Here is a 12580-nt window from a genome sequence, read left to right on the forward strand (position 1 = left end):
CCGATCCAGCAGAAGAAACGCTGACATCTATGCCAAGATCGTGCGGGGCATGGGGGAGAAGGGCTACACCAGGGACACGCAGCAGTGCTGCATGAAAATAAAGGCGCTTTGGCAAGCGTACCAGAAGACAAGGGAGGCGAACAGTCGTTCTGGTTCTGCCCCACAGACATGCCGCTCTTATGAGGAGCCGCATGCGATTCTCGGTGGCGACCCCACCATTACCCAAAACGCTTTGTGGATACCTCCCAGGAGCCCCGGGTGACCTCAAGCAACAGCGAGGAGGACGTTGAGGAGAAGGAGGAGGAGGAGAATGTGAGGCAGGCAAGCGGAGGATCCATTCTCCCTGACAGTCAAGAACTGTTTTTAACCCTAGAGCCCATCCCTTCACAGGACCAGTCAGCGGCGGAGCATAATGCCAGGCAAGGCATCTCTGGTGAGTACACATTTCCAATCAAACTGTAGGGGTTACATGCTGTTATTTTTTAGGTTTAATCTGAACAAAAAGGTAGGTGTAGTGGGTATCGACGGCCACTCCAGCTACGGAGAGAGTGCTCTCCGAAAAAGATTGTTTATGTGCACAGGGATGGCCCGGGAATCCTCCATGGAGATCTCTAGGAAGCTTTCATGGAGGTACTCTGCAATCCTTCGCAGAAGGTTTCTGGGAAGGGCTACCTTATTTCGTCCACCACGGTAGGACACTTTCCCATGGCACTCCAGTATTAACTCTGCTGACATCATTGCAGCATAAGGACCAGGTCTGTACCCAGACACTTGCATCATCTGCTGCCTTGCCGCCTCTGTTACCCTCAGGAGAGTGATATTGCATATGGTCAGTTAGGGGAAATGGGGGAAGCTTTCAACGCTAGCCCCTAAACCGCAAACAATTCAACAAGTAATCCGCCCCCCGTTTGGTGAAATCTGGGTCAGACAACCACACTTTGCCAAATGTGCCATGGTTGTGGCTGGAAGGAATCACCGCATATTGCAACCAGTATTTTTAAAATGGCGGGGAGGGCGGCTTCCTATTTGTCTCCCTCCCCCTCTTACCCAGCCCAACCCAATGCCTCTTTTTTGTAAAAAACAAACTATTTGGGGGGCTTTACACTGCAGCCTGTCCACAAGCACCATCCAGGTGCTAGGGGCAAGAAGGCTTTTCTCAAGTTCCAACGAGTGATCCCAAGGATGTCCTCACGAAAGCTGCAGCACAAGACCTCTCACCCATGCCTCGTGGCCTTACTCACCATAGCTGGAGCAGCAAACCGACTCTTGCAGTAGCCAGTGGTTGTGATTATGTTATGGTTTGCAGGAAAGTGCATTGAAGGGTGGTTTTCTTATTTTAAAAAAAAAATTAACCTGGCACCAGGAATAATATATGCACTGCCAATGCTACCCTTGTGCTTTGTCTTCCTTGCAGCTGAAACCTTGTCTGTCGGCACATCCTCCACACTGGGACAGAGACTTTCCCAGATTAGAAGGCGGAAAAAGAAGACTCAGGAGGACATGTTCAATGAGTTAATACGCGCCTTCGAGAGTGACAAGACAGAGTGCAGAGCATGGAAGACTACACCGTCTGAGAACCTGGACATGGACAGGGAGGACAGGAGAGCATGCAGGGAACAAGAGCGTGCCAAGCAGGAAGAGCTGCTGCGGATTATGAAGAAGCAATCAGACATGTTGAAGCATCTGGTTGAGGTTCAAGAAAGGCAGCTGGATGCTAGAGTCCCTCTGCAGCCTATGCTGAACATGCTGCCATCATCACCCAGTTCTACATCCTCCTCCCCCAAACGTCCTATGAGGCGGGGGAGGAAAGTTCGCTATCCCTTGCACTCAACAGTAGGGGAGGGTACAAGAACCAGAAGGCGCCCATTCCCACGCCTTTGATTGTTATTGCAGTGCATCTGTAAGCAAGTTGTCCTTGTTTCTCCCCCCATAGTGTTATCAGCCCTTTTGCCCCAGGTTATTTTACTTTTCTTTGCTGTCTGTTTGTGCGCATAATAAAACTTAACAAATTGAGAAGAAAAGGCTCTTTATTCATTCAACACACAGTGGTTGGTGGGGGTGGAATTTACAGGGAGAAAATGCAATGAAGTGGACAGTTTGGTAAGGAACAACACAGATAAGTGTCACATTACTCTGGCTCATTGCTGAAACTGGTTTTCAAAGCCTCACGGAGACACAGCGCCCCTCAGTGTGCTCTTCTTATTGCCCTGGTGTCTGGCTCCTCAAAATTGGCTGCCAGGCGATCTGCCTAAACTCCCTACCCCTCCAGAAACTTTTCTCCCTTTGTTTCACAGATATTATGGTGCACACAGCAGGCAGTAATAACAATGGGCATATTGCTTTCACTAGTAAGCAAACAACGCTAGTGACCTTTTAAATGTCCAAAGGCACATTCCACCACCATTCTGCACTTGCTCAGCCTATGGTTGAACCAGTCCTTACTGCTGTCCAGGCTGCCTGTGTACGGCTTCATGAGCCATGGGAGCAAGGGGTAGGCTGGGTCTCCCAGGATCATGATTGGCATTTCAACATCACCAATGGTTATCTTGCTGTCTGGAAAGAAAGTCCCCGCTTGCAGCTTTCTGAACAGACCTGTGTTCCTAAAGATGTGCGCGTCATGCACCTTTCCCAACCATCCCACGTTTAGGTTGGTGAAACAGCCCCTGTGATCCACCAGCACTTGCAACACCACTGAGAAGTACCCCTTATGTATTCTTTGGCAAGGTGATCTGGTGCCAAGATAGGTATATGTGTTCCTTCTATCGCCCCACTGCAGTTAGGGAACCCCATTGCAGCAAAACCATCCACTACGTCCTGCACGTTGCCCAGAGTCACTACCCTTCTTAGCAGAAGTCTGTACATGGCTCTGCAAAGTTGGATCACAACAGATCCCACAGTAGATTTATCCACTCCAAATTGATTCCCCACTGACCAGTAGCAGTCTGGCATTGCAAGCTTCCACAGAGCTGTCATCACTCACTTCTCAACTGTCAGAGCAGCTCTCATTTTAGTATTGCTGTGCTTCAGGGCAGGGGAAAGCTCTTCACACAGTTCCACGAAAGTGGCCTTATGCATGTGAAAGTTCTGCAGCCACTGCTAGTCCTCCCATAGCTGCATAACCATGAGGTCCCACCAGTCAGTGCTTGTTTCCTGGGCCCGGAAGCGGCACTCCACCATGTCAAGGTGATGCGTGACTGTCGCCAGCAACTGCGAATTGCTCCACTCTGTCTTCTAGCAGGGCTGCTAGCGTGGTATCTCATTGTTCCGTGCGGCGGCTCCTGCTTCGGCTGAGCAAATACTGCAGGATAAGGCATGCTTTGTAATGCTCACAACAACAGTGTACAGCTGAGCGGGGTCCATGCTTATCGTGCTATGGAGTCTGCTCGGGTAACCCAGACCTACAAAAAAAGGCACGAAAAAGGCTTGATTTGTTTGCGGTTGATTTCAGGGAGAGAGGGAGGTAAATGCATCATGGGAAGCTAACACCTTGTTCCCATAACCATCCGCGCAAATGTTTGGTCCCATAAGGCATTGCAAGCCCAACCCAAAATTCCACTCAAATACATGCACTGTGGGATAGCTACCCACAGTACAGTGCTCCGTGCATCGATGCAAGCCCTGCTAGTGAGGGTGCACTCCACCGATACAATGAGCATAGTGTGGACACGTAAAATCGACTTGCTTAAATCGGAGGCTCGATGTCTACTTGACTTAACTTTGTAGTGTAGACATGGCCTTTAGGAATCTCAGAGCTTCCCCTGATCCCATGAACCTTGGGCTGCTCATCAGAGCTCTCTGCTGACCTTGGTAGGTTCCAGAAAGATCCCCACACAACCTGTAACAGGCTTCCCAACCAAAAATGATCCCAAATTAGCCCCTGAACCCAGGAGCCAGCCAAAAACCCTCCTGAGGTCTACTCAGGAGCAGTGTTCCCTTAAATGGAACTTAGGTGGCCTACAGGGTAGAAAAGCTGAGTGGGGCTTAAGGGTGGGTTTTTGCATAGGAAGAGGTCAAAGGGGAAGTCCCCTATTTCCTTTAGACCCGCTGAGGTCTGCAGGAGGGGGAACCTCCTGCCAAGCTTTTGAAGAGAAATTATTTTTCTATTGAAAAGATTCCCTTGTAGTTGGTTGCACTTTGAACTTAGTCTGTGTAAAGAAAAGGGCTAGAAGCTGCATTCTTAAATCTTTAAATGGAAACGGAGATCTCCAGCAGCTCTTTGAGGTGCTGTGGTAAGGTCTCAAGAGCCCACATTCCCTGATGATGATACTAAACCAAGTGTTAATTGCTCTTGAAATCTGATTTTAATCAACTACATTTAGGTCCTGGGGCCTGAATCTCAGCTAGGGGAACCGGTGAAGCTAGCTTTATCCCTCCCCTTTGTTTGCTGCAAAGTCACACACACACACACACACACACACACACACACCACTCAGAAAACCACAACCCTGAGAATCTTGGAACTGTATTTAACACCTCTGTTTTGGGGGGTCATCATGATTTAGGAACCCATTGTCCAGTTCACTTTGTGCTTTTTCAGAAAAAAGTCAACCTTGGCTCCAGATCAGACTTATCAGTATTGAGGCCTAATATATGATGGCTTTCGTAAATTTTAGAGCTGAGGAAAAAAAAATATCAGGCTTATAATGTAAGTTTATTTGCAACATTAATGATGGAGCAGTATTGTTCCTTAATATACACAATGTAAGTGAATATAGGAGCACTAATTTTTGGAGTTCCATATTTTTGTATGTATCTAAATTAATTAAACTGATGTAACAGTTTTTCCATGTGACGGTATATGCACGTGTGCACTTCTTCCTGGAAGGTTGCCGTCAGGGTCTGTCTGGGTAGCACAAATAAGGCCTAACTGTGCTATAGGAAAGTTCCCATTTCAACCCTCTGATCAAGATGGAGCATTGTTCGCTGGGGATGTTTGCACAGGATGGCCACAAATGGTACAGTGGCCATGGATAGGCTGGTTTAGTCTGGGGGCAGTACTTCAGCCACCTGCAATGTGGCTGTGCATTTGGGCTGGAAAGGGGTAGCTATTTCAGACAGTGTTTGTTCTGTTTTTCTCTCCACTTTGATTAATGAATGTCTCCGAACTGTCAGATCCCACCTTGCAGGTGGATACCACCATCTCCAACCTCACGGTGCTGGAGAAGGAGCCCTTCCCGCTGGACTGCAGCATTCTGTCACGCTCCAGCCAAGAGTCCCGCTTCGCTGTGACCTGGTACAACCTGAGGATGAAAGAGGGAGGAGGCCAGGTTAGCCGTGGCACGGAGGAAGAGGAGGAGAGGGAGGCCCTGCTAAGCGTGGGCCTAGATGCAATGTTTGGCCAAGAGGCAGGTCGCTTTGAAGGCAGGCTGCGCTTCCAGAGGCTCTCCTCCGTGCTCTACCGACTGACGGTGCTGCAGGCAGGCGCTGCTGATGCTGGCAACTACTCGTGCCGTGTGGAGGAGTGGCTCCCTGACCCCAAGGGGGTGTGGTACAGGCTGGCTGAGGAGGAGTCCGGCACTGTCACTATTCACGTGCAGGATACAGGTGAGATGATGTCAGATGGCTCCAATGGGGAGGTGGGGCAGGGGCCACCGGGGATACTGAGACATGGAACTGTGCGGAGAAGTGGATGTTAATGTATCTAAGCGACCATTCTCCCCAGGCCCTACAACCTTCCTGGCATCATATTAGGGGACTAATAATGGAGCCTTTCACCTCTGACATAGATTCAGATGTGGAGTGACCCAAAGTCATTCCCATCTGGTGTCCCCTATGTCGTGAGTTGGTGGCTTTCAAGCTAGTTCCTGGGGACACATGTCCACCATTGACACCAGTGGCCCACCTTGTTGGCAATCAAGGCAGAGAGGCCAAGGATTGAATGGGCCATGGAGACTGAATTGTCCTGTCATGCTTTGAAGAGGCTCCTTCGGGTTAGGGGTGAGGCAGGCAGAGGCAACAGTGCAGTTGAAATGGCCCATGCTGTGCCTTTCCGGTGGGTAAGGAGGGGCTTGTTCATCAGAGTGCCCAACCCTGGTGCCTTTCACCAGCGCTGTATTCGTTGACAACCAAAAAAGACAAAAACACGATTAAAAGTCAGGTAGTGCTGGAGCTTGGGAGCGTAATGTCTGTCACTGACCCGCATGACCCCTCCCGCATCCCTGAGAAGTAACAGCCAGAAGCACTGAATTGAGGTGGCTGGCTTTGTGACATGGGCTAATGTCCCTAGGGGTGTAGGATGAGACGCTTCCTCAAACGCTAGTGATCCAGGTGCTCCCAGTGGGGACAAGCTACTGTCTGTACATCAGCATGAAATCCAACATCCTAAGGGTCAGCTGCACAGCGGGAGGCTGCACTGTCTTCTGTAGGGGAGATGCTTGTGCCTGACTGACTTGCCGGGAACTTTTGAGGAGCTTGACACACATGCTGCTTTCTTCTCTTCTGTTCTGAGAGCCCTTGTGTGTGCTAGGCTGAATTGTCCAGCATTTCCACTTTCCTTTCCCAGTGCATAGGGTGAGAAGGTGCAAACTGGCTTTGGATGCAAGTCCTGTGGATTTTGCAGTGTTTGGAGCTGCACACAGCTCTCTTGCCACCGCTGGCATTTCAGGTGGACGGGGGAGGGGCCCTTTGAGCATGCCAGCTATCCTTTGTGCTTTCCCTGCTGGTTTCCCTGCTAGGGCCCATTTCGGAGCTGAGGATGGGGAATCTTGGTTCGAGCTATCCCTGTCTTTTGGACTATGGGATGCAATGAGGCACCATGGGCACGCCCACTGGAGATCTGGGAATGGATCGCAGAGGTGGAAGCACAAGCAAGGCTGGGTATTAGGCACTAGCGCTAGTGAGCCACTCTGCCCTTTCTGTTCCCAGTGGAATGGGAAGTGAAAAAGGTGCCACTTGACTTATGACGGTTGTAGGTGGGACACACACAGTGACCCTGTGTGTCGCTGAGACCAAGGTCTGAAGATTTCATGTTAAATGCATGTGTATGGTGGGGAGGGAGAATGAAGATGTGGCTGCACCGCTCTTTGAAATCGGTCTCCCTTCCCCCACCCCTCCATTTCCCCCCGAGGAGGATTGCTGTCACCTGGGCATGGAATACATGGGATATAAATATACCAACAAGTATCTGCTCTGGGTAAATCACCCCCTCAAGCACCAAATCGTGCGGCTGCATCAGAGCTAAGAATATCAGGCTAGTTATTGGGTGAGCCAGTTGCACTGTGTGCTGTGGTGTGCCTGCACATTATTCCATCATCTCTCCCTGCCATGTAAGACAAAGCCGAGCACCCAGCCATGGGTGTGACTCATCTAGGAATCTCCATAAATAGGATTTTGTATTGCATTGGAGCACTGTCCCTTTAAATAGAAACTTCTTCCAGAATAGGTGGTAGAGCGGGATCTGAGCCTTGTCTGGAAGGTTGATCAATGCAGCCTTTGGGATTGGAGCTGGAGAGAGCAGAGCTACCATTGTCTGCTTTCAGCCAAACCCCATCATCCACAAACTCAGAGGCTCTTTATACTAAGCTAGCTTGGTGCAAGTCCTCCTGATGAAAGTTGCAGGCTTCAGCTACTTTATTCAGAATAGAATAAACAGAATCAAAGGTGAAACTTTGCCTGAGATTATATTGCTTTGTGATGCCGAGTCTTGCAATATTTGGTGTTTTTATTAAAGCCCCAGATCCCAGAGTCGTGGCGTTAGATGAGAATCTGAGCTTTCATTTAAAAAAAAAAAAAAAAAAGGTTTCTAGGTTTGGTTGCAGAACAGGAGTAAAATATGGCCTGACCCAACCTCTCGAGTACAGAGATGAATATGAGTCTAACATAAAGGAATAAGTGTCAGGCAAGGAAAACAAGCCGCCTCCAGCTGACATTTACTGCAGGGAAAGAGCACTTTTTTGGGGAGGGAGAGATTTGAAAATCCACTCTGACCTTAATGCTTCCCATCTCCACACTGGTCTGTTATCACTGTCTCTCTGGCAATTCTCTGGCTAGTGGTGATAATGGCCAAGATTCATTGCTCCATGTTTTTTTCCTTCCTTTGTCTCTGCTTTCAGGCTCCACGCTGCAGTCCATCATCTGCTCCAACGATGCCCTCTTCTACTTTGTGTTCTTTTACCCCTTCCCCATCTTCGGCATCCTGATCATCACCATCCTACTGGTGCGATTCAAGAGCAGGAACTCCAGCAAAAACTCAGAGGGTAAAAATGGGGTCCCTTTGCTGTGGATCAAAGAGCCGCACCTCAACTATTCTCCCACCTGCCTGGAACCGCCCGTCCTCAGCATCCACCCAGGAACTATAGACTAAAGGGGAGAAGCTGAGACCAACCCACAGAGAGAGAGACAGAGGCAAAGACACACCTGGAACCCAAAGGAATGGAGAGGTTTTGATGTTCTTGTTTAGTTTGTTTCAGCATCTGTTCTTCGACTCCACGACTGAGCCCTTCAGAGTTCCCCAACTCTGGGATTGGAGGGTCCGAGTCTTCCTCAAGCACCTGTGATAACAAAACTAGTCCAGAGATGGACAGACAGTCCACGTGCTTGCTGTACATAGTGGATTTTCCTCTTGGGTTCATTGTGTTCTCATCAGTAGTTGTCCTTTGGACTGTGCTTTTGTTACCCAACGACTGTCGTCTTCCCCTCCCCGTCACACCATGAGCAGTTTCATTCGGCGCTCTGGTCTGGGTGTTCTGGGGCTCTTTTTGGAGTAAAAGTATTCATTTCCTGAAATTAAGTTTTGTTTGTCCCTCCTTGGACTTCATGTTGTAGTGAACAAAATCTTTCCCCAAGGTGAACTGAGCCAGCTGCTCACTATTCTGAAGTGAACAGACCAGAACTGCGCTTTGAGGGCAGCTGGGTTTCGGCGAGGTCCATCTCGAAGATGAGGCTAGTTCAGCCACTTCTGCATCCCAAACGTTTCTCCTTTCTTTGAGGATTTAGCATGTATGCGGGACTTCATTTGGGAGGTGTCGTCTTGTCCTTGGACAGGATTGGACGCTCGGGCCACTTGCAGTCAGGACTAAAGCAGCCTGGTTTAATCCAAAGGACTGTGTGTGCCTGGGGCCATGGGACACTCTGGCCCTGCCACTAGCAAGGAGAAGACTCCCCAGAAAGCCCAGCTTACCAGGGACAAAACCCACCTGGTTTTACTAAACCGTGCTGCCATTCTCTCAGAAGTGGCAGGGTTGAGGCTGGGCTGCCTGCGTGCTCCAGTCACGTGGGGCCAGACGGCTGGATCCAACCTCGTCAGCTTGACCAAAGTAATGACTTTAGGAAGCGGGGGAGAGGGAGGCTCCATTGACTGGGATTAATTATATTTGAATTATTCTGCAAGGCGGGTATGTTACAGCCACACACTGGGCAATGGGAATTAATGACCAGGTTTCATGTTGTTTCCAAGGACTTGCACTAATTACCAATGTGAGTTGAAACCAGGCAAGGAGGCTGCTGGAGGGATTTGCTCCCCGGGTGCTACTATGCCCTCTGGAAAGAAACCAATCCTCTCTCCCTTCTCTTGTGTGTTTTGTGCCATTTTCTGTTGTTTTGGCTTTATTTCTCTAAGAGAACAACCCCCCAAAGTCACCTGATCTTTATTGTAAGCAAGTGCTGGGGTAGTAAGTGCTGTTCTTTCCGTGAAAGATACAGTGGTTAAAAACCAAATGGGGGCTCTGTATAATTGGAGGACCCGAATTCCACTACCCAGTAAGCCAAGTACCCCAGCAAATCTGGTGTAGGAAACTGCCTCCTCTGACACTTCCTTGGCGTATGTCGGGAGGGAAGGGGTGGAACAATGGCCTAAAATGGCCTTTCACTGTCTTCCTTGATGTCTTCCTGGAAAACCTGGCCATTGTTTGTCTTTTGTGGAGTGGCTAAATCCAAGTGGGGATATACCACACGCCCTCTTTCCCCTTCCCCATGTGTCTGTGAGGGGCCATTCCCGCAGCCTCTGCCCTCTCCAAGCCAATAGGACTATCCTTCCTCAAGAGAGAAGGAGCTGGCGGGTCCATGATAGAGCAGTCCTGCTCGGAGAACTCTGCAGGGCCAGTAGGTTAAACCATGATGCTCTGATGTTTCAGTGCAAGTGAAGAGCCCGCACAGAAATCTACACCATGTAGAATCTTTCCATAGATGGAGGAGAGGGGGTGTGTGTCTATACTACATACGTGTGCATAAAAGCCTCACTCCACTGGAGGGAGAGTCCACCTAACGTTAGTTTTAAGACATCCCTTTCCTTATGAGGAAGGAATTTGCTGTCTCTCCCTCCATCAAATTGTTACTGCTTAGCAGCCCCTCTGTATGTATAATATTGCTCTCTAATAGACACTCAGACAGTCCTCCCCCTTGGATATCCGGAGGGTCTGCTCAGAAGGGAGGATTGAAAAGCGAATGGAAATGAAGAACCAACCAAAAAAACCCAAACAAACAGCAGCCCCAAAGCCAGTGGGTATTGTTTTATAAATGTAAAATCTCCTGTACATACTGCTTCAGGGCAGGAAGTGCAACTCATTTCAGTTTTAAAAGGAAAAAAAGACACCAACAGGAGCCTTTCCTGCCCTAAGAGAACATTGCTCCTCAGCTGTGCACTGGAACTCTGCTGTATTGACCCAGTAGCCTCTACATCTCTCTCCATCCTTTCTGACTAGCGTTGCTTCCCTCTTTCCATGGAAAGCTGTTCCGCAGTGCCCTCCAGTGGCCAGAAACATTCCCTTCCACAGCTTGTCTCTCTTAAGCAGATGCATTCCTGAGGGCCATTAGATGGGATTTCCCTCTAAGCAGCGTTTGCGGTTACACGAGTTTACCTGGAATATGACTTATCAGTTGTGCTGGCAACATATTGCCCAGCCTCACTTTTTTTTTTGTATAAACTAGACTCTTCCTGCAACAACTTTTATCATGAAGTTTTTCAAACAACTTTTTCTCTGCTTTAACTTTCTGTAATGAGCCAAGAAGCAAAGAGAAAAACCTGTCCATGCATGATGTGGAAAACTGGGATTTTTTTTTTAAAGGAGCTTTGTACTATGTTGCACTAAACATGTTTTATACAACACACCTGAGAGCTGTAGTAAACTGTGTTGAAATCGTGATGAATGTTTGTTGCTGGTTTTGTGTGATATGGGTTTTCAATGTGCTTTAGTTTCTCATGCATGCACACATATTCATGCACTGTCGGCCAAGAGGGAGCTTCCGAATGGCATCTGAGCTGTGTCAAATCGAGATGTAATCAGGCCTTTGGATTCTAACCATGCGCTTGGCAGTTTTGGTGAGGAAAGTATGTAATCAGCAACCAGGAGGGTGGCAGCTATAATGGGGTCAGAGGAAAGGCTAATGTTGACTTCTGAGAACTTTCTAGAGCTGCTCATTTCTAGGTGAATTCTGGCTTTAGGTTTTCTGCTGACAGCTATGCTCTCATGCTAGGTCCCACGGCGCACAGCCACTGTGATGTGGCAGAATAACTTGCCCTGGCTTGCTCAGAGAGCTGGCTAATACAGAAGTTGCCTTAGAACACACTCCTACAGATCCCATCAAAGTTCAAAACAGGAAGGAGCCGGCCATTTCTTTGGCATCGTGTTTCTGTGTGCAATCCGTTTGTGTGCAATCCGGAAAGAACATGGGTGGCACCTCGGTACTAAACCATTTTTATTGACAGTGCAAGAATCTGGCCAACCTTTTGTAAAACTGCCTTGTCAGCACCTCCATTCTGTGGCTGGTGAAACTGAAGCACCCATTTAAGGATCACATTTTCAGGAGTTTGCACAAATTCCTCTTCCCTCCGCCCACCACATTTCCCTAAATGGACCCAAGCAGGAGAGGGGAGTGCATGGAATGTTCTAAAACAGGGACTGAGTATCTGCAGGATGGCCATGCACAGGTGGGCGGGTGTATGCGCAGGGCCATGGGGATAGATCCCCATGGGTTGGGTCTCCCACTACAGCTCAAAATAGGTGGCAACTGAAGTGCAGGGGCTGTGGTCTGTGGGATAAACAGCAATGCTGACTGTGTAGCGGAGAACCATGTGGGAGTTCTATGCTGCCTGGGCAGTACCCAGACTGCACAACGTGGCCTGGAGACCTGCTTACTCCTGGAACACCGTGGATGTGCCCAACGAGATCTACATTGAGGTCCTGGTGCAACTCCTTCCCCCTAAAACTCTCAAGACTAGAGCAGTTTTTTTAATTTAAAAAAAAAAAGGGGCGGGGGTTGTCAGAAATGTCTGTGACCAAAATGACTTCTGCCACACACAAAACAAATAAATACATTCATGTTGGTTGAGATGTTTTGGTTTTCAGCTAAGTTGCTTTTTAAATTTCATTTTGTTGGCAGAAACACCCATTTTCTTTCACTTTGTTTTTACACTGAAACAAGGTGGGGTTTTGGTTGGGAGGTTACAATGTAACAAAACTTACATTTTTTGGTATAAAACAAAACAAAAAAACACAAGTTTTAACAAAACTTTTTATTTCTTAAAAAATGGTCATGAAATACTAGCTTTTTCCAGCCAGTCCTACTCCGGTCTCCTGAGGTTCTTTGGCAGGGGGAGTCGGGTGGGGGGGGGGGGGGGGGGCACTGAGGTCCAGTGCTTTCCACA

At 48.6% G+C, this 12580-nt stretch overlaps 1 protein-coding gene across 4 annotated transcripts in view; it reads left to right on the forward strand.

Moving 5' to 3' along the window:
• Positions 1-11078, forward strand: part of IGSF3 (immunoglobulin superfamily member 3) — a 164184-nt gene extending 153106 nt beyond the window's left edge. For 2 of the 4 annotated variants that reach the window (XM_005310171.4, XM_065589578.1), the window contains 2 exons: positions 5113-5544; positions 8052-11078. In XM_005310171.4, the coding sequence (XP_005310228.2) occupies positions 5113-5544; positions 8052-8302 (683 nt within the window). In that variant the 3' untranslated portion in view covers positions 8303-11078. Of the gene's footprint in view, positions 1-1414; positions 2022-5112; positions 5545-8051 lie in introns of those variants that run through there. The other 2 variants (XM_065589576.1, XM_065589582.1) reach the window with 1 other exon arrangement.
• The last annotated feature ends 1502 nt before the right edge of the window (positions 11079-12580 follow it).

This window comes from Chrysemys picta, chromosome 1 (assembly GCF_011386835.1).
Source record: "Chrysemys picta bellii isolate R12L10 chromosome 1, ASM1138683v2, whole genome shotgun sequence".
In the NCBI taxonomy this organism is placed as follows: domain Eukaryota; kingdom Metazoa; phylum Chordata; order Testudines; family Emydidae; genus Chrysemys; species Chrysemys picta.